The 24121-nt window shown below is 48.8% G+C and overlaps 1 protein-coding gene across 1 annotated transcript in view; it reads left to right on the top strand.

Moving 5' to 3' along the window:
- LOC119390645 (clathrin heavy chain 1) overlaps positions 1–24121 on the top strand; it is a 53175-nt gene that overhangs the window by 5752 nt on the left and 23302 nt on the right. Inside the window, exons 2-7 of the mRNA XM_037658253.2 lie at positions 4093–5019; positions 6817–7491; positions 12100–12402; positions 15327–15797; positions 19071–19448; positions 20825–21277. Of these exons, the coding sequence (XP_037514181.1) occupies positions 4093–5019; positions 6817–7491; positions 12100–12402; positions 15327–15797; positions 19071–19448; positions 20825–21277 (3207 nt within the window). The remainder of the gene's footprint in view (positions 1–4092; positions 5020–6816; positions 7492–12099; positions 12403–15326; positions 15798–19070; positions 19449–20824; positions 21278–24121) is intronic.

Raw genomic sequence — 24121 nt, 5'->3', positions numbered from 1 at the left:
CTAGTCTGGAAACTCGTCGCTTTTGTTGAGGAACTGTGTATATTACGTAGACAGGCATTTTTATTTTTATTTTTTTGTCGAGCCGCTATGTTGTCTGTATGGGCGGTCACCCCCCTTTCTCTCAAACCAGGAGGGAATAATGTTTTGACGCCTTTCCCTCTCGGAAACTCTATGTGCTATGCTTGCCTTGTCCCTAACGCTTCACCATAAAGCACACCTTGTGTGTTGCAGTGAAGCCTGCATGTGACATTATTTCGTGTAAACAGCTTAATTAACAACTGCTCACCGAATGTTGGCCTTGTCGTCTTGTTTACGTTGGAGCAGCATTTCTTGGTTGCTGAATAAGATTATGCACGGATAACCTGCAGATTAACTGCTGTACTACAAGTGAGTTTGTGATTAGTTTTTACATTTGATGAGGCCAGGCAGTTGTCATTCCATTTCTGTCTGTGATAGGAGAGCACTCATTTGAGCACTCCTATAATGGATTCAATTTCTCACCTGTACCTTGAAGAACTACAATAGTATCCATTGCACCATCTCTCCACCTTTCATGATATGCAAAAACTTGGCACATTTATCCATGCAAAGTGCCACATGCCTTGCTTTCTGTGGAGGTGTAGGAGTCTTTCTAGAATAGTTTTTGTGCTAGTTGAACCTCGGCCATTAGAAGTCTTCACCCATGCGAATGAGCTTTTCTTGCAGGTAACACGGCACCTCCTGTTTCCTAATGATCAAGGCTTTAGTCTGAGCACGTGTCACACAATGTCAAGCTTTCCTATTTTGGTTTCCTTTCTTTAACTGAGTCTCTTTTTTTCTTGTCCAGTTTTTTTTGGGGGGGGGAGGCTGATAGGTTGTTCTTGAGTGTTATACTTTATTGTATTGGTAGAGAGATGAGGTGTTCATGCGTGACATGCATTTAGGATCTGCATTGATTGATTGATTGATTGATTGATAAACATGGATTTCTGAGAATAAAGCTGTAGTTTGAAGTTAGCGCTCATCTGGTATTTTGTCCTTGTTTATGGTGCTGCTTGTTCAAGTATGAACTCCTACAAGCTCGCCCAAATTTCACTTCACGTGAAATCAATTTCACCGGTTTTAGTAAGCAGACTTCTTACGACACCAAAAACTCCACTCAATACTTGAAAAGATTCCTGGTCAGCCAGAGTCGCGCTACACTGTAATGCAGTTGGTGACACTTCTTGAATTTCGTGCACAGGCTTGGCAGACTCGCCGTGGCATTGGATTTCAATGGCATCTGCTAGTACAGCAGATCTGCTAGGGCCTGCATGCTGCTTTGTTGATGACATTTACAAGTACAGGTTCCGTCTAAAGTTCCCAGGCCACGCTGCCATAGGAATACATGGGATAGTGGCCTGGGAACTTTTGGAAAACCTTGACATTATGTTCAAATTAGCAGGACAAACTGTACTGACAACTAACAGCATTACAACCTCAACCGATGTGGCTGCATTAGTGCCACACCTAACCCTGAACACCATGGTCAGCTTCTGTCGTGTTGAGATAGGGGCGTTGCTGTAAGCAATGCAAGGAATTTGGTTCATTGCGGGAAGAGCGTGCTTGCATCCCAATTTTGGTTGGTGCGGGGATGTTTTCATTTGTGTTTAAATCTCCTATTTTCAAGTTAATAAGGATGGGGATCATGACAGTAATGACGAGACATTAACCGTGACAGTAATACGTGAAGCAGTAGTCTGCCGTAACTATGCGCATAAGCTTTCTGAATCCTTCCTCGTAGCTGATGAAACTTACTGGCGGTCGTGAACTTCACCTAAATTTGCACATCAGCATCGCACAAGTATGTGCCTTATTGCATACCTGCGTGATAGCCAACCGCTCTTTGTACAACTCCTGCTTATCTATATTGCGTTTCTTTGGGGGCTCTTATCCCACAGATAGCAGCTTTGTGCATTGTGCATCGCTGTCCTCCGCGTGCAATATTGTTTCCTGGCTATCTCTTGTCCGTTCCGGCTAACGATGTGCTGACCTTTGCCTATTTCTAGTCGGCAACCTTAAAGGGGCACTCAAGGGAAACAGTGTGTCAATTTAGTCCGATAGATTATTCTTCAAAAACTCTACTGTCATTGATTTCAACATGGTAGGTTTATTAAGAGAAGAGGAAATGGAGGCTAGTATCATTTCTAAATTTTGCGCCGAAATCTCTGCACGTGGACATCTGTGGGACACCAGAGTTCTGCAGCAGTAAGTTTGCCTCCTGCTTCCTCTTTGTTTTTCGATCACTACAAACGGCACTCCTTGCTGGTTTGGCCTGGGATCTTGTTTTCCCGTGTAGTCCTTCTTTGCACTCCAGATGTGCAGATGGGCCCCACGAGCCCTCGCATCACCTACCAGCTGTTGGATGAGGTTCCGGCGGTACTGCAGGTGTCGCTGCTCTTTCTGGTTTGCTGATTAAATTTTGCTATTTCTGATTTGCTGATTCAGCTGCTGCGTTCGCATCAAAATGCAGCTATGCACAGTCAGTATGCAAGGTCAGAACTTCAAGAAGCCAGAAAAGATATCTCTTGCCACCATTTCATTCACTTTCGAGATGCGTAGCTTGCACAGTTGCGATCAGCAGTCAGGTGCACAATGTTTTTGGTGTAGTCTCATGTGGCCATGGGTTTCTTCAGTGTCATCACTGGCATCAGAATCTGATTGAGGCACATAATTCTCCTCCCTGCTAAGTCATTGCTTTTATGAAATGCTTCATTACTGCCGCAAGAGGTGCGTGGTAAAAAAGCTGTCGTGCTTTTCGGCAACACCGCTCTAAACATGAACAAATGTTTACACGAAAACGGCATGGATGTTTTATGTGCCTACTCTTGCCTGTGCCCATGGTGCTGTTGGCCGCTGAAAAATGCCACACAAAACCAGCTGACCAACGTTTCTACCTGTAATGCAGTGGTGTCTTGAAAGCAATAATTTGCACTGTTCATTGGTTTGAAACCAGACTAGATTTATTCTTATCCATGTACTAGTTGAAATTCCCATGATTGTTGAACCACATGGTATTTGTAGGATAAGTGCCAGAGTAACTTCATTGCAATTTCTTGTGATGATTTGAGGTGCTGTCATTGCCTGCATGACGCAATCATTAACAGTTGACACACGGTCTGTCACCTATCTGTCTATCAGTGCTATTGTCAATTAATGTAAGCAAAACATGAAGTGCAAAGGCAGGATTAGAAGGAGCGAGAAAGTTTTCTTTGTTGGGAGCACAAGTTATGCAAAAGAACTCTACTAGAGGCATTACTCAAATTCCCTTCTCACACGATTGCTGCCATGGTCTGTGGAAATCGATGAAGCAGTGCAGTCTTAATGCACTTAAAATTGAGCTAGCTGTTGAATTATTTCTTTGTGTTGTGGGCAACTGCTGCTTTTTCCTGGTAGCGATCCAGAGTATGGACTGAAATAATGTCCCTGTAAAGAGGACTCCAGTTAAGACAAATTTAGTCCGAATATTTCTCTAATTTCTTACTCGTGTGAGGAAGATCGGCAAGCACGAAGGCCCGTCGCCATCGGCTGGCACACACCGACAATTCGCACTTTGGCTGCGTGCTGCTGCTACGATCGTCGCTCTCGCAGAATCCTCAATAAGCCCCCTGTAACACTCGCAAAATTTTTGGAGCAGTTGATCTGAGCATTTGTTAAAGGTGGCCTGCAATGACAGCAGCACATGTAGCTGGTAGGTGTACAGCACATCATCATTTTGGTAGTGTAACTTCCTGCGCTGTGCGAACCAACGAGGTGCAGGGGCAAAATTTCTCGCATTTTTCACATGGAACTCATTGATAAGCACAATCTGATTTCATGTATACACTACGATTACTGATGGGTGTTGATGTACTGATCATGGCTATGATTCATGTAGTCGGCGATGTCGTCACTTTCATTGTGTTTAAATTGTTGCTGACTCCTCACCAAAGTGTACAGTGTAGAAGCACTTGACTGCCTTTGTGCAGAGACATGAAACAATGTTCATGATAATTTTAGGAGTGCACAAGATTGCTTTGCATGCATGCCATTCACCTGCCTTTCATTGACTATTTGCAATTTGTGCATTTGCAGCTCACCAACATAGGGATCAATGCAGCCAACGTGGGTTTCAACACACTCACCATGGAGTCGGACAAGTTCATCTGCGTCCGAGAGAAAGTCGGGGACGCCGCGCAGGTGGTCATTGTGGACATGGCCAACCCGACCAACCCCATCCGGCGGCCCATCTCGGCCGACTCGGCCATCATGAACCCCGCCTCGAGAGTCATCGCCCTCAAGGCGTCGCGCACCCTGCAGATCTTCAACATTGAGATGAAGAGCAAAGTGAAGGCGCACACCATGACGGAGGACGTGGTCTTCTGGAAGTGGATCAACGTCAACACCATCGCGCTGGTCACAGAGGGGGCCGTCTACCACTGGAGCATGGAGGGGGACTCCCAACCGCAGAAGATGTTCGACCGCCACTCCAGCCTCAGTGGCTGCCAGATCATAAACTACCGGACGGACGCCAAGATCCAGTGGCTGCTCCTGATCGGCATCTCGGCCCAGCAGAACCGGGTGGCGGGGGCCATGCAGCTCTACTCGATGGAGCGTAAAGTGAGTCAGCCCATCGAGGGCCACGCCGCCGCCTTTGCCCAGTTCAAGCAGGAGGGCAACACGGAGGCCTCGACCCTCTTCTGCTTTGCCGTGCGGACGCCGCACGGCGGCAAGCTGCACATAATCGAGGTGGGCCAGCCCGCGCCCGGCAACCAGGCGTATCCGAAGAAGGCGGTGGACGTGTTCTTCCCACCCGAGGCACAGAACGACTTCCCGGTGGCCATGCAGATGAGCCCCAAGCACGACGTGGTGTTCCTCATCACGAAATACGGCTACGTGCACTTGTACGACCTGGAGACTGGCACCTGTATCTACATGAACCGTATCTCGGCCGACACTATTTTTGTTACCGCGCCCCACGAGGCCACTTCGGGCATCATCGGAGTCAACCGCAAGGGACAGGTAAGCCGGTGGTATCTGTAGGGCCTGGCTGCCTGCAATGCATGTGATCCCACTGAAAACTTCTAAATTGCAGGGGTAAGCTAGAAAAATACACCCTCTGTGTGCGCATTTAGGAAAAAGCTTGTGAAATTGCCATTTCACTTCAAAAAGGACTCTGCCACACTTTTCCAAGTAACTGTTGAATGACCTCAGTTTGAGAGTTTATTGCCTTACAGACCATTTGCCACAAAAACTCTTCCAAGTCTGTCAACTAGGAGTGGATCTGCAGGGAGTTGTTGCGCACTTTCAGTGTGTTTTCTTTTTTGTTGCTCCCTGTGTAGCATCCCTTCTGTGTTGGCTCCTTCACAGGGGGTGATGACAAAGGGGCTAGAAGCTACGCCAGAGCATTTTATTTTATTTGAATGCGTTAGCTCACTTTCGGTGTGATGATCAGTGTGCTCCTGTGTAATTCTACACTGAGCACAGCGCCGGCAAGTGGTGCCCGTGGTACAGGAGACATTGAGGTGAAACCCAGTAGGCATGTAAAATGCACAAGGATGCTCAATCGTGCAGTCTGGCCATGTACAGTCCTCACGCATTGAAACAGGACAATTTGGGGCTAAGTAACACACATACATTGTTTTCAGTCTTCAGTTCGAGTCATATCGGCGTAATTTCGACTCGAACATGTAGATCTGAGCTAACATTATCTTTAGAGACCAGATTTGTCGCGACGTGATGTGGTTATCTCGAGTAATTGCACATACCAGTCGTTATGCTAGAAAATTTGATGTCACGTTTGAATTCGTGAGTATTGTACGTAGTGAGCACCTCCGTCCGTTTGACTGACAGATAGTAGCCAAATACAAACAGTGCATTGTCAAGTGAATTCGGTTAGCTCAGTACAAGACTATCAGCAGACTTGCGCACGAAGGGTTTTTTAAACTGCATGGATGTAGTCTGCTGCATACTGCCTAACACAAATGTAGGGATGTCTGTTGATCGAGACCAGAAGTGTTCAATAATATATGGGGTTTAACGTCCCAAAACCACCATATGATTGAGAGACGTCAGAAGTGTTCAAATAGTCATCTTTTGGTGTTTAGGAAGAAACACGTATGAACGGCTGTGTCCTTCCCTCAGTCTGTGTAGTTGATTCCTCTGTCTGTGTAATTTGCCAAGAGGAGCAAGCAATTGTTGCCTGTATTTGAAGTAAAATTTAAAATTCCCTGCTGTGCACAGTGCTATATTTGGCTCACATGTTCATGGGAGCCTTCACTACCGATTAAAGTTTGCCTTGTTCAAAAAGTTTTCCAGGCCCCTTTAGTGTGTGCTGTAGAAACCATGAATGCGGCTTGATTGCGTCATGCTCCGAGCTGAAGTAGTACATGGTATTACGGTGCCAGGTTGAAATAGCTAAATAATTCATGTAGCGAGTTTAATGTAAAATATCTAATTCGGTTTTTAAAATATTTCCTCCCTTGCCCGTGAGAGTGGTGTCAGTTTATAGTTACATTTCCTACATTTCGACGTGGTATGACATGTACCCTCATTCTTGCGCTCTGCACCGATGGGTTGTCTATTGATCATTTTGATGAAAGTTTCAACTTTAGTGAGGATTGTCAGAGCTTGTTAGTGTGCAGGGTGTGGTCTTCTGCTGCTTTATCCCGTGAATGCACACTACTAGTGATATCCACGAGTGGAATGGATGCATGATGCAGCCCTTGGTGGAGGCTGTCTGGTGGGGCATGCCCCCTCTTGGCTCGTCCATTACGGCTGGTCGACTCTCACGAGGCTGACGCTTGTGTGCCTGTGCAGGTCCTGTCAGTGAGTGTGGAAGAAGAGAACATCATCCCGTACATCACAAACGTCCTCCAGAACCCAGACCTGGCACTGCGCATGGCAGTGCGTAACAACCTGTCGGGTGCCGAGGACCTCTTTGTTGTGCGCTTCAACACACTGTTCAGCAGCGGCCAGTACTCGGAGGCGGCCAAGGTGGCGGCCAACGCCCCGCGCGGGGTCCTGCGCACGCCGCAGACGATCCAGCGCTTCCAGCAGGTGCCCAACCAGCCGGGCCAGACGTCGCCGCTGCTGCAGTACTTTGGCATCCTGCTGGACCAAGGCCAGCTGAACAAGTACGAGTCCCTGGAGCTGTGTCGGCCCGTGCTGCAGCAGGGCCGCAAGCAGCTGCTCGAGAAGTGGCTCAAGGATGACAAGCTCGAGTGCAGCGAAGAGCTCGGTGACCTCGTGAAGCAGGTGGACCCGACGCTGGCACTGTCCGTCTACCTGCGTGCCAACGTGCCCGCCAAGGTGATCCAGTGCTTCGCCGAGACGGGCCAGTTCCAGAAGATTGTGCTGTACGCCAAGAAGGTGGGCTACACGCCCGACTACGTGCTGCTGCTGCGTCAGGTGATGCGGCTCAGCCCCGACCAGGGCACTGCCTTTGCCCAGATGCTGGTGCAGGACGAGGAGCCCCTGGCCGACATAAACCAGGTGGGCTGGTCTGGCAGTTTCTCATTTGGGACTTCAGAGGGAGGACCTAAGGGGCTAGACTTCTTTTTTCTTGTGGGTCACAAGTGTATGAATTGACAGTGAATGCAATGTATGAACGATTAGGTATAGGCACCGGGCGTGGGGCGAGTTTGGACTGGTGGCGCCTCTTTCGGTGGAGGCGCGGAACTAATGGAATGTGAGTGCCAGAAAGGAGCAGGCGCTTGCTGCGGGGACGCGGTGCTGGATGTTGGCTGCGCTTCATTGTGCTCTCGTCGCTTGTGTCCTGCGCTGCCCAAATGCCCCGGGAACCAAGCCCGAGCAGACAGGCTGCGCTGTAGGCTGCACAAACAGCTATGCAAACATGGATAAAGCTGGGGAGTAGATCCAGTTCCATCGGTTCCAGTCTGCAATCGCCGTCCCCGACGGCCTTGTTCGCGCATCGGCTGCTAACGACGGCCCTCGTTGCGTCAAGCTACATGAAATACATAGACTGAGGATAGCTGTTGAAATATTAGAATCGGCGACGCATCGAAAAGAAAAGGAAAGCAAAACGGGAACAGGAGTTTGCACGATGTACACCGAAGGAACAGCATGTGCACGCGATCGACCAAGCATCGCGTAAAGAAAGCCGAAACTCGAATATAGGAGACGTAGGGTATCCTTTTCAAATGTTGGGAGACAATGTTAACGTGTAGACAGAATAACAAGGTATTAACCCCTTCAGGGTTTTCGCCGTACATGTACGGCAGAAGCTTCCTGGTACCAAAGGGTTTTCGTCGTACATGTACGGCATAGCGTTTATTTTTAAAACGCGCGCCTTTTTCGATCATTTCTTTTGTTTGGCCTGTGCTGCCACGCTTCAGGAATACGTGGAATTTTTTTCATGCACCGATGTCTCTCCGTTGTATTTTTTTTTTTCGCTTCCCAAAACGCCGCGCCGCCTATCGCTTGCCCATCCGAGCGCGTTCGCGGTGCAGCTGGTTTAAAGTGCGCGCCTTTTTCGATCATTTCTCTTGCTTGGCATGTGCTGCCACGCTTCGGGAACACGTGGAATTTTTTTCATGCGCCGATGTCTCTCCGTTGTTGCTTCTTTTATGCTTCGCAAAATGGCGCGCCGCGCGCCGGCTATCGCTTGCGCAACAGAGAGCGCCCGCGGCGCGCTTTGGTTTCAAACGCGCGCCTTCTCCCATTTCTCTTGCTTGGAATGTGCTGCCACGCTTCGGGAATACGTGTAATTTTTTTAATGCGCCAATGTCTCTCCGTCTTTCTTTTTCCTTTCCAAAGAGGCGCGGCGGCTTGTAGTCTCGCATCAGAACGCGCGCACGCGGTCCGGCCTGGTTTCGGTTTCGTCCTTCGGGTGGTTTTCGCTTCTTGCGCCCGCAAAGCTGATGGCTGTTTGGTTTCTAATCTCTCAAAGGGTGACCGCTTGTTACTCTCTCGTTTATTGCACCCCGGCGCGCGTATACATCTGTTTCCGTGCGGCGCTAAATTACACAAACGACGCCGCCGTGATTGCGTTTCCTGTTTTGGGGTCTCGGAAAAACGAACTATTTGTTGGCGATACGACGAAGTATTACTGTAGCTTTTTCACTCGTTTTCCTTTCCGGACGGGCGCACAACCATATTTTTCTTCCGCACGTGCGCTCACTGACGCAGTTCGCTTACGCTATGGAAGCGCGCGCTGGTTGCGCTGCCGCCGGTGAGTCGAGCAGCGATTCTTCCGATGCGGACTATTCCCCAAGTGCCGAATCAGAATCCGATTCATTGGATTTCAGTTCGTCAGACGAGGATTTTTTGACGAGTTCAGACTCCGATGACGATCAAGGAGCGACATCTGAAACGCGTGCGCGGGGAGCCATGCTTCAAAGGCTATCACACGCTGAAAAGTTTTTAGTGTATAGAGCACGAGCGTTTTTAACCGGAAACGTACTCTGGTGTGCTTATTTTTGTATGTTTGGGAGCTATGTTTATTACAATGCATACTTTTTATTCATAAAAAACTGTGAAGCTTTATTTTTAGGATTCTGCTTGATTTTACTACGAATAAACCATATGTATGTAACAACAAAACAGATTTTTTGTCACTTTACGGTCACGAAAAAAAATTTTAGACAATTTTTTTCTTAAATAGAATCGTCTGAAGAATTTATTTCAGCAATAAAAAAATTACACATTTTTGGACTGGATTTCGCGAAAAAATTCGACCCTCAAAGGGTTAAATATTCGGCAGATATTAAATATTCGGCCTTGTGGGAATCGGTTTCATGCGAAGCAGTCAGCGAGTAGTTCTATGCTGCATTTTTTTTTTTTTTTTGGTGTTGAGCCAAGCGTTACGAGGTGGATCGACGTGTTTTTGTAAGTGCAGTAGTTGTGTACACATCGTGGTCTTACCAGGCACGTCGACTACACTGGCGTTCAAAGGGTAACTTATGGTCTGACATAACGTCAGCACCCACGTTACAGCACATACGTCAGTATTTTCGCAGTGAAGTGCACTTTACGGTGCGATTATGTGAACATCATACATAACTTTCGTTTGCGTATTCCTCCGGGGTCGAGAAACGCTTGAATTTAGCTTGCTGTATCATATAGAAATACAAATGTACCGTTTATTACACTGCTATAAAAGCAGAGCAAACACTGGAACCACAGACGTTAACCTGACATGACGGCTGTATTATAGGAGTACATATGTAGTGTTTATTGCTTTGTTATAAAATTAGATAGCCAGCACCACAACCACAACTGACGTTGCACCGACATTACGCCTGCATAGGGTGTTTTTCCAAAGCAGGTTCTAGACCTGGCGTGGCTCTTTGAATACCTGACTGCCACGCAGAACCATCGGGTTCGATTCCTGCTGGGATCCTAATTTTTATTCTCTGCATTCGTCGGGTCAACGCTGACGTCGGTTTTTCTTAACGCTCTCGCATTTTAATCAGATACGGCGGCGCTACCTGAGTGAGAACAGTGGGCCTTCATCCGACAAGACCACCGGATTATGATTTGTGGCTCTATGGGCCCCACCATAGAGCACTGTTGATGTATATAGCGGAAGCCGGCCTCTATCTGTATATTTAACTATGTATGCCGTTGGGCAAACTCTCGAAATTAAAAAAAAAATTACCAATGTCTGTTCTCGTCGTACCTGGGTAGATATAAACTGTCAATCACCTGTGGCGCATACCCGTACACCGATGCCCGTGGTAAACGGGTATGTGCGACACGTGTCTGGAGGAAAGGGTTTGACGATGTACGCGACAGGATTTTCACTTTATTCATGTCATGAGCAGACAGTCATATTCGTCAAATCCACTTACCCTCCCATGTCAATTTTGGTCTACACCAAGTTAAGGAGGCGATCACGAGAGCACCCAGACGTAGGCGGCTAGATAAACAGATACCTAGATAGAAACGCTCAAAGTGCCTGAGGTTCGCTAAGAAATGCTTCGCATTTAAAAAATAGAAATGGTGCTACTTACATCTAGCTCCACATCGTAGCTTATTTCGTTAAGCTTCGTCTGCGGGGCGCACTTGCAACGCTATTTGCAATCGTTGTCGCCTTTACATTCCGTGATGTCGTGCACGTGACCTGCTTCGTGCAAGCGGAGACCCTTCTCTAGAGCAGACGCACGAAAACGCGTACGCCAGCTGGTCAAGTCTTTGAAACTGCAGCGCAAAAACACTGGCAGCGCCATGGGTGCACTTGCGCTGTCAGGACTCGCATTCACGCCAGGAGCCCTCCAGACAATGATGAGGAACAGCGAGATCGGCAGTTAAAATGGAAAGATGCTAATTTTACATCGTGTCGCCAATCGGGCCTGCCTCATTTGCAGTCCCGAAAGGGAGGAGGCATCGTGCCCCCTCTGGTCCGTCTCCGAACGAAAACAAACGCCTACAAGCACAGCACCACGCAAAGAAGCTGACTCGTTTGATGTTCCGACAGCGCTCATCGGTGTGGACATGAGAGGGACACCGTGTCATTCTTTCTAGATGACTTGGCGGCCATAAACGCGTCCACGACCGCAAATGACTGCGCGGGAGTCTGCCTGAAGCCCGACGACGGGCCCCGTTGTCTAAACACATGTCCGAGAATCGAACGCTTCGTGCATTGTTCAAAAGAACACTGTTGCTGCCGCTTCTCTTTGCCTCTCGGCAACAACCGCAACAGCATACAGCTTCGAATTGCCCGAAAAGAAACGCCGCGCTTCTGTTCGAATACGTGCCGAAAGTAGCAGACCTGCTCCGCGTTGTCTGCTTCACATGCCAGTGCTGTCCCTGCCGCCGCTGGGGGCGCTTTTCGGGAGAGGCGTAGCTGGCGCCTTACGACGGCCGCCCGGTGCCTATAGGAAGTCAGAATAGACATAAAGATACCTTGCCAAACCCATATTTTTAGCATTAGATGTGCTGTGCTTTATCAACTTAGTTACTGCAGTGATCTTTGTGTCCACTTTCTTGGGCGTATGTGTGTTCGCCAGCGCTGCTAACAGCCAAGGCAACAGATCTGGAAAGTGCTTTTGCAGGTGTTGCTATGTGAGTTTAGGAGAAGAGGGTCTTGCCAGTAGTGCTACTGCTGGTTTGTGCAGCTCACCGCTTTCCTCCGTGCAGATTGTGGACGTGTTCATGGAGTCCAACTTAGTCCAGCAGTGCACGGCATTCCTGCTGGATGCCCTGAAGAACAACCGACCCTCGGAAAGCCACCTCCAGACGAGACTGCTGGAGATGAACCTGATGACGGCGCCGCAGGTGGCCGATGCCATCCTGGGCAACCAGATGTTCACCCACTACGACCGTGCCCACGTGGCACAGCTCTGCGAGAAGGCGGGCCTCCTCCAGCGGGCCCTGGAACACTACACCGACCTGTACGACATAAAGCGGGCCATCGTGCACACCCACCTGCTGAACGCTGAGGTGAGTGAGGCTGCGCTTGAAGGCCCTAAGGCAGCTTGTGCAGGAATCTGGATCACATGTGGCGACATTATGCACATAGAATGCCAGGAAACAGTCTCTCATAATTGCACACTGAACAAGCTGTAAATAAATGTGGCGGCTTGCATCTGAAGGATATCCGGGAAGGAAGGAAATAAGTACAGTGGGAGGGACAGGGAACTTCAGAAGCTTAGTAGGCTGCATGGTTAATCTTTCTCAGTCTGGATTGGCTTACTGTCAGTGCAGGAAGCTCTTATGGGAAGCTCTTATGAAAGGTATTCCAGTAGGTTATGTTACGAAAGCTACGATTACAAGTAGAACAAGAAGTTTACTTACAGAATTTACAACTGTCTTGAGACGTGATTCTTGGTTCGTGGCTCGAAAGTCTCTGCCTCGTCTTCGAAGTTCCCCCGCACCGGCCACTCTTTTACCCTCGTGGTAATTCTTCTGTTTTGCTTCCATTTTCACTTGTTGAACGCCACGTGCGCAGTCCAGATGCCTTTCCAGGAAAGCCCCACCACGCCGTCGCGCCGTTTCGGCCGTGCTTGAGAGGGCGGTGTGGTGTACAGTTACGTTGACTGGAGGGGAGGACTGCGTGCCTGCGGTGGGGGGCTGTGAGAGACGCTTTACAACCCTGTAGAAAACGGACTTGTGTCCCAACGCTGAGATGTTTCGTCTTTGGGGACCCCGCGGGAGGCTACTGGAAATCCTTAACATACTCCCCGCCCAATGAGCGTAGCTCATTGACCTCGAGCCTCTAACAGATGAATAAGTTGAACAGGCCGTCGCACGTTCTTTCCCCCAGGCAGGCGTATCATGCAGGCGCGGTTGCGTCCATCGCGTCCCGGAAAGACTTCAATAATCCTGCCAACCTTCCACGTATGCCGTGGGTGAAAGTCATCATGTAGCAACACCAGGTCGCTGACCTGCAAGTCACTTGCTGCTGCCAGAGTGGCGTGGTGATGTGATCGTAAAGAGCACAAGTACTCTGTTCGCCAGCGCTTCCATAGTAGATCAGATAATTTCTGGCGATACTTCCACCGACGCTCTAGTTCGTTGGCGTTAGAAGCAGTCGGTTGTTCTCCGCGAGTCGACAGGTCGGTGACTGTTTCCAAATGGATTGCTCTGGTTACAGCGCATGTGAGCAGTAAGATGTAGGACTTCTGTATCTTGCCATCAGTTTTCGTGAGCACTGGTCCGGCGAAGTCGAGGCCCGATACCATGAAAGGCGCCGCTTCAGATACCCTGTCTCTAGGTAGTGGCGCGACAGGCTGCGTTGCAGCCTTGCTGTTCATCTTCTTGCGCACAAAACGATTCAACACCTTCTTTACTGCCTCTCGAGCTCGAACGATCCAAAACGTTTCTCTTAACTGCGTCAATGTGTCCAAACACCGAGCATGCAGCAGCCACCGATGTTCGTTCCGTATCAGGAGCTCCACAAAGTGGTGTGATGCGGGCAGGACGATGGGGTGCGCCGTTTCATAAGCCAAAGATTTCTGCAAACACCCCTTTAGCCGCAACAATCCGCTGTCATCGATGAACAGTTCCAAACTTTTGAGGTCTGGCTGTTGTTTGAGGCGGCTGTTCGACTCAACGTTGCTTTGTGCGTCACCGAACGCTTCCCTCTGCACCTGTCGGGTCAGAAGATCCCGCGCTTCTCGAATTTCTTCAGCACTGAGTGCGCCATTTCGCCTCTGGGCGCCGTGTTTGCAGTTATGCGTAAACCGACGCACCCAAGATGTCACTCGTAACAAACGATTCAAGTCGCTGAAGCGCTCGATGTCTATGAGAAGTGGGGGGGCAGTCGCGGAGACACTACCCACTGCCGTCTTGGTCAACCTTCGCTTTTCGTGGATGATTTCTGCGGGAACGTCAGCAACTACTTTGTTAGTTTCCAAAGGCCGGTCTAATGGCTTCCAAGGGAGGCTTGGCTCGTAGCGGCCGTTGACAAAGCTCAATGGATGAAAATCGTGCCTCACGTGTTCGTCGTCTCCCGATGGGCCGCCCTTCGTCGAGATGCCGAGGCTCTCTAATTCCCAGGAGGCTCGGTGCTCGTTGTAAAGGCTGGACGCCGGCTCCACCACCCCGGTGCGTAGGAAGGCCACCGTCGAGCAACACACGGTCGAGGTCGCCTGCGGAATTGGGCCCTGCAGAGTCCATCCAAAGTCTGTGTTCAGCGCGACCAGCGCTCCCTCAACAGCTCGCACTTCACCGCTCACTATATGCCAATAGCAGTCGGCTCCAATGAGTATCTCAATGTCCCTGTGGTCACCGCGGGTCGGTGATATCGCCATGTCTGCCAACTGTAGATCAGCCACTCCGGGGGGGTTTTAGCAGGAAGATGTTTTCTGTAGTGCTTTATTTAAACAGTGCTTCACCTGTCTCCTGGGTTTTGATTGTTCGTGGAGCCCAGTTAGCCCATATGTGCCCGGAGAAAGCGACCGCTTTCTCCGGGCAAATGCGTGCTTTGTATGAAAGACCTCGTGGGGAGGGACAAGTGCAATGTCAGTGTGCACGCGAAATGTTTCAAGGTCTACCACACCCGCACATAGCACCCCTATTGCCCAGTGTCCGATATGTATAGGACTGCTTGAAAAAGTGTTGTTTACCTGGAAGTAAATAAAGAACTTGTGCTTTCTTTTGAGGGTAGAAGTACACTTTTTGTGAAAAATATTTGTTTTGTCATTTTTTCTGAGTTTGGGCATATATGGGATAAAGGAGCAATGACTGTCAACGTGGACGATTTGTGCGTCATTTTAGTGCATCTGTTAGCCGCATGATTGCAGTGTTTAAAATTTAGAATCCTTTTAGCACCGTTTTTGATGCTTTTGCCTGCGAGGTGTGCGGGAAGGTGTCCTGAAGTATGTCCTAACACTGTTGCGTGCTGCCGCATTTGTTCCACGCAGTGGCTGGTGAACTACTTTGGCTCGTTGTCGGTGGAGGACTCCCTGGAGTGCCTGCGGGCCATGCTAACGCACAACCTGCGGCAGAACCTGCAGATCTGCGTGCAGGTGGCCACCAAGTACCACGAGCAGCTGACGACCACTGCGCTCATCGACCTGTTCGAGTCGTTCAAAAGCTACGAGGGCCTCTTCTACTTCCTCGGCTCCATCGTGAACTTCAGCCAGGACCCGGAGGTGCACTTCAAGTACATCCAGGCCGCCTGCAAGACTGGGCAGATCAAGGAGGTGGAACGCATCTGCCGCGAGAGCAACTGCTACAATGCCGAGAGAGTCAAGAACTTCCTCAAGGAGGCCAAGCTGACCGACCAGCTGCCGCTGATCATCGTATGTGACCGCTTCGACTTTGTCCACGACCTCGTACTCTACCTGTACCGGAACTCCCTGCAGAAGTACATTGAGATCTACGTCCAAAAGGTGCGTGCCTCTCTCCGGCTGCTAGTCGTGCAAAGGTCAATGGATGACGTGGCATTGCCATTTACGCCCAGCTTGTGCCCGCGAGCGAGTTCTTCATTTTGCAAATAGAATTGCTAGGACTGGTAAGCATCGGGATCGAATCCCAGCCGCGGCAGTAGCATTTTCGATGGAGGTGAAAGTGCTTGAGGCCCGTGTACTTACATTTAGGTGCACGTTAAAGAACCCCAGTTGGTCGAAACTTCCGGAGCTCTCCACTACGGCGTCCCTCATAATATCTTGGTTTTGGGATGTTGAACCTCTACAATAATTATTGGTAAGCATTCTGATCATGATTTACTGCCTACAGCTGTCATTGACCATGCAACCCGTTTGGGGGGAGCCTCGGAGGTTTAAGGGGAGACGCGGGTCTTGGAACGGTCAAAAATGGTCAAAAAATCGATTTTTCGCAAAGCTTATTTTCGAGGCGTTTGTACTTCTGAGCACCTACTCTCAAATTGCTAACGCTAAATTCGGTCGGGAAACGCGATAAAATCGGCTTTCAAAGCACCCCGGCAGCACTAAAATGTCCCCAAAAGGACGAAATTTGTTCGAACTTCCCGCGCGCGCCATGAGCGTTGCAGCGGGCCGAGCACCGCCATCTTGGGCTAGATTTGAAGCTGTTTTCTTTGTGCACATTTTGCGCCATCTCAAAATGGCGTCGCTCAAGCAGAACGGCCGCCGTCGCGGGTTTTCTGAAGGTCGTTTCCAGGCCACTGATTGGCTCTCACGCGGCGCGCTTTTCAAGCGCGCCTTTCCGAGTCTCCCATTGGCTGGCGCGACCGACACGTCATTTTTTTTTTCTTTGTGTTTGGTTCTCCGCCGTGGCTGTCCGTTTGTGTGCGCCTGTTTTTTGCGATCGTGCGTGTTTCTCGACGGACCGTGTCTCTACTTTGTGCCGGTAGTTTTTCCACGCGATCGAGATGCCTGGAGACTCTCGTCTGAAACCATCGACGCAACGAGCTTTTGGAAGCCGTAAAAAACGGGCTTGGAACAAGAAGGCGCCGGCTACAAGTGCACCGTCGGCAGCGGAGTTGGAGTCGCGGCCGGACCCTTTGGACCTGCCGGGAACTTCAACTGACGACACCGTGGGACCAAGTTCGACTAGCGAAACACTTCGGGTTGATGCCGCGTACTACTCAACGGCGGAGCAGGCGCAGCGAGTTGAGAGATCGGCGCAAACGAAGACCGTTCTGTCTGGAAAGTCGGCTACCCAGCGCAAGTTCGACCTTCTTGGAGTAAGCGCGGAGTGCCAGACCGGTGACGCCGGGACCGATTTTTTGCTCGTCGATATGAAAGTTTTGAATAACTTTTTTGCACAAGCGAAGTGCGACAAATGCGACGCAAAAAGTCTCAGCGTGAGGAAGGCAACGGACAAGGAGTACGGCCTTGCGGTAAAGCTTATTTTTTCTTGCAGCAGTTGTGATTTCGAGAAGAAGCAATTTTCTTCTCCGAGAGTGAGCGGAACTGCCACCATCACTCCCTTCGAAGTCAACATGAGGGCCATGAAGGGGATACAGATGATAGGCAAAGGTGTTACTGCCCTTTCGGACTTTTGTGCGTGTATGAACCTTTCGCACCGAGGCTTGCACCACAAGACGTTTCAGGGACACCTAAAAAGTTTAGTGAAAGCCTGCGAAAACACAGCGACTGAAAGTGAAGCTGCTAGTGTGGCAGTAATAAAAGAGCTGTATACAGACTTCCTGAACCCCATAGGGAACATCGATGTTGTGTTCGACGGCTCATGGATGACGCGAGGTCGGAGCTCACACATAGGTGTGGGCTGCATCATTGAGCTCTACACTGGCCTTGTAATTGACCATGTTGTTTACTCAAACTTTTGTCTCGGCTGTGCCCTGGGACCACAGCCTAGAAAAAGACTCTCTGCGTTTACGCAAGGCAAATGCAACTCATCTGAAGAGCACCAACACAAAAAAGACTCTTGCAAGGAGACACAAAACGGGTGCAACTGAAGATTACAGTCCTGGACTACTTTGAAGGTATTCTCTCAAGCATAGCAACCTATTACCCAGGGTAACATGCTGCCTAACATCTAGAAGGTTCTTCCTAAAGACTGAAAAGACATGAGCAGCCAGTCGCTTGAGCCTCATACCCCATGGCTTTTCCAGAACCCCCCAGCCGCTTGTCATGGTGGGGTTTTGATCATGCTTTGCACATTGGAAAATTTTTTTAGATATGATTCCTTGGGTGGAACAAGACACTTTCTGTTTTGTTTTGAAGGGAAACAGATGGGGAACATGTGAATAAAATTTATGGTTAAAGGTTCCTTTTAGAAATTTATACAGTGCGTGTCAATCTTCAAACGCGATTTTCTCAGCTTCACATTTTTTGCCAACTTGACCAGCCTTACGGATCTTTTCATTATGTTTTTGTAAGGTAATTTTGATAAATTTTATACCGTTGAATTCGTAAGAAATAGGACTGTGGAGCTATGCTATTTTTTTGTGGCTAAGATGAACATATGAAATTTTGTGAACAATAATGTGAGCTAATTGCATTTCAAGATTACACAATGTCAATACAATTGAAAGTTCTTATATGATGATATATCTCAGTGACAATATAAATAGCATAGCTCCACATGGCAGGTCTTTGGCTACAGCTGCATCTTAAACAGAACCTAAAAATACTGAGGGAAAGTGTCTTAATGACCCGTAAGAAATTACCTAATTAGATTTCACTTATGCTCTCACAATTTGATAACTAATTGAAGTACATGAAAACTAATTATATTTTTGAAAACAGGAGGAAGAAATACATATACACACCCAATTTCATTACAATATCTCCAATAATAAAACTTTTCGTTTCGAGACCAGTGTCTCCCCTTAAAAGTGCATTCAAATGGTTCCCATAAATTCTTGTACTCTCTAGTGGGGCTTGCCCAATTCCTCTTCTGCATACTTGCCAAAATTTTCTGTACGATCCATGCGGACAAACGAAAAGCTTAACAGCTCCGCTGTAAAAAATGTCACCTTTATAGTGTGCCGTTCACAAAAGTCGGGCTTACAGACTTTGCCAAAACAATACGGATCACACAGATTTCTTTGCACAAAGAAGTAGTCACTTTGAGTACCATTCTCTAATGTTTGAGGGCCAGCATGTGTCTCCAATCTGCTGTGTAATGGCAACTAAATTTCAATGCGTCTTTGTTTTGCTCGTTGTTGGACCAATTCATTCTGTGTAACCCGCGAGCTTTCCTCGGTGGACGTGCAGGTGAACCCTTCACGTCTGCCCGTGGTGGTGGGCGGTCTGCTGGACGTGGACTGTGCCGAGGAGGTGATCAAGAACCTCATCCTGGTGGTGCGCGGCCAGTTTTCGACCGACGAGCTGGTGGCCGAGGTGGAGAAGCGCAACCGGCTCAAGCTGCTGCTGCCCTGGCTCGAGGGGCGGCTGCACGAGGGCTGCCAGGAGCCGGCCACCCACAATGCGCTGGCCAAGATCTACATAGACTCCAACAACAACCCCGAGCGGTTCCTGCGCGAGAATCCTTTCTACGACAGCACTGTTGTGGGCCGGTACTGCGAGAAGCGCGACCCCCATCTGGCCTGCATCGCCTACGAGCGGGGACAGTGTGACCGAGAGCTTGTCCAGGTCTGGTAGCACCTTTGGTTGCACGTACATACTCTATAGTCGGATACAACTTGCGAAGTCCGGAGAGGCCCCACCCAGACAACCGAAGTGCGGCAGCAGATTGCCTCCGTGACTAAAGAGTGCCGCTCGTGCACTTGGCAATGTTCTCTGAGGGCATGGTCACCGGCCGTCCGGCTCATGACGTCAGCCCATTGGTGCAGGCTTGTGTGCATCCGCCTGTGAGGAGGAAATGCCGCAGACTTCTAAAGTTGTGTCTGACTATAGGTCACGTATTCCGTTCTGGGCCTGCAACTTGATTCTTCTCGCAAAAATTTTATGCCCCGTAATGGTCAGCACTCCCAAAGTCTTGGTCAAATTTCTTTAGAAAAAAAGTGCGATCATTACACGAGTAAATGCTGTAGTTATCAGCAGTGGCAAAGTTCCTTTGTGTGCTACAATCTCTGGCACTCAGATTTAGTGATGCTTTTACTTCTGAAAGGTTTCCTTTAGTGACTTGTGCTAGGAACTTGTTGGCCATAGCTACCCCTGTGTCCGGTCCTGGCTTGTCGATTTTCACCCAGGCAAAGGTATCCACGAAAGTAATTTACATTGTCAAGATGCCTGCTTACAATGCAAAAGTTGTAACCATCAAGGATGTTCGTTAAAGCCAGTGATAGATTCTTGAACTAACCTGCGTCATGTTCTCATGTCATCTGTGAATTGCGAAACCTTGTGGGCATATAAGCCTGTTTGAAGCAGCAATCTTGCTGCCAGCTGCAGTTTCAAATGGTATCATGACACTGTACCGTATCTATTTGCCTAATTAAACTTTCTAACTTAACTTTCTTACCCAAAACTAACACTCCGGAGTGCTATAATTGCATGGGGTGAAATTTTAACACGAGAAAAACCTAAAGTATTGAGAACCCAAACAAGTTGTGCGGGCATCAACTAATCGCGTGTGTTCAGGATGAACGTTCCATTACAGAATGCACACAAGAGCCTTGTAATCATGGCACCGCAGTGGCCACATTTGATGCGGAGGTGTGTTGCTGATGAGATGCCTGCATCTGGCACTCGCCCTGTTCACCTCCTTCTCTAGCATGTAATGTCGTCTGCGTGGGCACCAACCAATTGGGCATTTTTCTCTTGGGTGTTCGGCCAAGAATGCACACATATCAAGTGCAGTTCCAAACTTGTCCATGTTGTCAGGAGGGCAGCCAGTGTGTCTGAAGTCGCATAAATTGGCTCTCCTCCTGGGTTTTATTGTGCAAGATTAGCTGCTGTACATCCAAAGTGGGTGAAAAGCAGCCAAAGAAAGCTTTGGAAAGGCTCGTGTGCGTGCTAAACAAAGTGGCACCAGTTGACCGCTGCGAATTGTTTCTCTGTGTGTGCAGGTGTGCAATGAGAACTCGCTCTTCAAGAGCGAGGCTCGCTACCTGGTTCGGCGGCGAGATCCGGACCTCTGGGCGGAGGTTCTGGCAGAGAGCAATCCGTTCCGGCGACCCCTCATCGACCAGGTGGTCCAGACGGCCCTCTCGGAGACACAGGACCCCGAGGACATCTCGGTGACGGTCAAGGCATTCATGACGGCCGACCTGCCCAATGAGCTGATTGAGCTGCTCGAGAAGATTGTGTTGGAGAACTCAGTTTTCTCGGACCACCGCAACCTGCAGAACCTGCTCATTTTGACTGCCATCAAGGCGGACCGCTCGCGTGTCATGGAGTACATCAACCGGCTGGACAACTACGATGCCCCCGACATCGCCAACATTGCCATTGGCAGTGAACTCTACGAGGAGGCCTTTGCCATCTTCCGCAAGTTCGACGTCAACACGTCGGCCATTCAGGTGCGCTTGCATTGCCATGGTCGAAACCGAGACATTAGGCACGCTGTCACATGGTTACGACATTTTGTTTACATTCCGGCTCCGTCTGTAACATGCACCGTTTTTTTTTTTTTTTTTTTCGTGTACAACCCGCACCTTCAGCAACGATTCGCGGAAAATTTTCTAAAAACGATCCACGCGTATTGCTGCGAAACTACCTTTCCTGTATAGCTTTAAGGGGGGAGGCTACCTTGGAAGGGCAACTTTTTTGTTTGTTGAGATATCCTATTGAAATTTTCAGGGTAGGCTAATAGCAAAGCTATTTGAATAACCCCAAAATTTCATGCATTTATGCTCACTGGTTCCCAAGTTACAGCCATTTATCAGGATAGTCCACATGGGTTTGTTAGTCAGGCTCTGGTGAATTTGGTAAATGTGTTAGCACTATGAAATTCACTATGATGATTCCTGGATGAGTGCTCTACACTAAGACAAAGCTCGTTTTTAAAATTTCCTTGCTGAAAATTTTTAGCAGGGCACTGGATTTAGTGTTTGCCATTTGGCTTTTATCAATGAAGTTTTAATTATCACAAATTCCAGACACAATAAATTTAAAAAGCGGCTTTGTCTTTGTTTGGGCAATTTATTCAGGTGCAAATAAAAAACCAGTCGGAAATCGGATGAATGGTTCCAGAGATATGTCTCGACTAAGCAGTATCACCAGCCAAAGAAGTCATTTCGAGATATTGGGCTTCGAAAGTTTCGATCACATATCTTGGTCTGAAATGACCCTGTAGATTAAAGAAAATGCGTTTTTATCGATTTCTGGTCTTTGCCACCTTTAATGGCTTTTTTCTATTTTTCATACGAGTCTGGGTTGCGATCGCCGAGGTTGATTCGAGATGCCAAGCTCATTTCAACTATGCATTCACGTGCCGCTGGCGCACACTGGAGATACGAGGGCTGACACCGCCGATGCAGTCGTCTTTACCGATACAGAGGTTGCTTCACTGTGAAAAGGGCCATCATAATCGTTGGAGGTGCGCTTGACCACGGTAACACAGTTTATATAACGATTCAGCGCACCAATCCACCGAACGCGTGTACCGTGACCAGCGGCGTGTCCGATAACACAACGATCACAGGCACATGGCACTTCTTAGTCGGCGGGCAGGATGCGATATCGTAAACACGGTGTAGAGTTCAGAAAGTGCCGCGAGCGATAACGGAATGCGAAGCTGCGATAACGAAGGCTGGCTGCACGACGGTGACGACGGCAGCAAAGAACGAAGCAAGCGCTAGCACCGCTAGCACTAGTCGCAACCGACGACGCACGGAGCAAGCCGCGGAGAAGGCCATCGCGTCATCGCGCGCGGCAGCCAATAGCAGCCGCGCGTTCCCCCACTCTCTCGAGGAGCGCGCGCTTAGTCCAATGGTAGCTGCGCGTCGAGACGCGGGAAACTCAAACCCCTGCGAGCCCCCCCCCCCCCCCCCCAATCATAAGCGAATCATGCTTCGGCCGTGCCACCACCCCTACCGCCGCGGGCGGTAAAGAAATGCGCGGGAATTCACGAACAAAACAAAACCAAGATGGCGCCGATCGGTTGAACGGCGCGGGAACGGTGCTCACTCGAAGTTGGGCTTGTTTCGGCGCTTGTTTGGCCGGCGCAGCAGCTGCCGCTGCTCGTTATTACGCGATTTGACGTACTTTTACGATGTTTTAGGCGTTCATAATTACAGGAAAGGTCGTTTGTAATACGTACACCCCAAATATACGGTTTTTCAAGAACAGAGTTTTTCGCGATTTTTCGATTTTCAAAGGGCGCGTCCCCCCTTAAAGCAATGCCGTGAAGCCACCTTTGCACACAGAAATTCGAGTTCGTTTCAGAGACGTAAATAAATTTCCTTTATGAAATGCGCTCGCGCTTTTTTCTTTCTTTTTTTTTTTCTTGACGTGAGATATTGGGGGGTCGACCTACATTCGAGTCGACTTACAATCATGTAAATACGGTACCTCGCGCTGCTAAGCTGGGGCCTGTGGGTTCGATTCCCAGTCACAGCAATCACATTTCGGTAGGGGAGAAATGCAGATTTAGGTGCACGTTAAAAAACTCCAGGTGGCCGAAATCAACCCAGAGTCCCACTCTACAGTGTGCCTCAGAATCATAATGTGCTTTTGACTAGAGCTGTGCGAATAGCAAAATTTTGGGTGCGAAGCGAATTCGAATAATAAAGATTGAATGCGAATCGAATCGAATAATTTCGAATAATTTTCGAATATTTCTCAAACATTTTTCGAATAATTCGAAGTGAAATTACAGAAAAAGTTGCAGAGAATCCCTAAGTATGTTCTTGTGAGATCGCAACATGAAAGTGTTTCTTTTCGCTAGGTTGATGAAGCGCCGGTGGGGTCATATTTCATAGTTGTCTTTCTTATCAAGAGTGAGGCAATGTAGAGGCCGAATTGTATTTATGTGCATGATTTGGTTCCACAAAAGTGTTGCCGACAACACTTTACACGTGATAGGCAGAGATGCCATTTCCTCAGCCTCTCCTCCTCTTTCAACTGCTGTGAAAGGCTAACTGAAGTGGCGGACAAGGGTGTGCTCCCTTCAAGTCCGGAGTTCCAAATCTGCCTCGTAGACGTCGATCTATAAGAACATCTGAAATTTTGGATGCTAAAAAGCTTCGGCGTCCGATTTTTCGGACTTCCTGCCCAAATTTCAGGTCCAAAACAGCATTAATTGAGCCCCCAACTCTGCCACATCTTTCATCTCCATATTGGAACCAGCGTTTTCTTGAGTTAATACATTTGCGACCGTAGCGGAGCTTGAAAGGCAGCTTTGCCGCAATACGGGGTTGTGA

This window comes from Rhipicephalus sanguineus, chromosome 4, assembly GCF_013339695.2.
Source record: "Rhipicephalus sanguineus isolate Rsan-2018 chromosome 4, BIME_Rsan_1.4, whole genome shotgun sequence".
NCBI classification, from domain to species: Eukaryota; Metazoa; Arthropoda; class Arachnida; order Ixodida; family Ixodidae; genus Rhipicephalus; species Rhipicephalus sanguineus.
The sequence above is the reverse complement of the archived record's forward strand: the minus strand, read 5'-3'. Positions and strand labels throughout refer to the sequence as shown.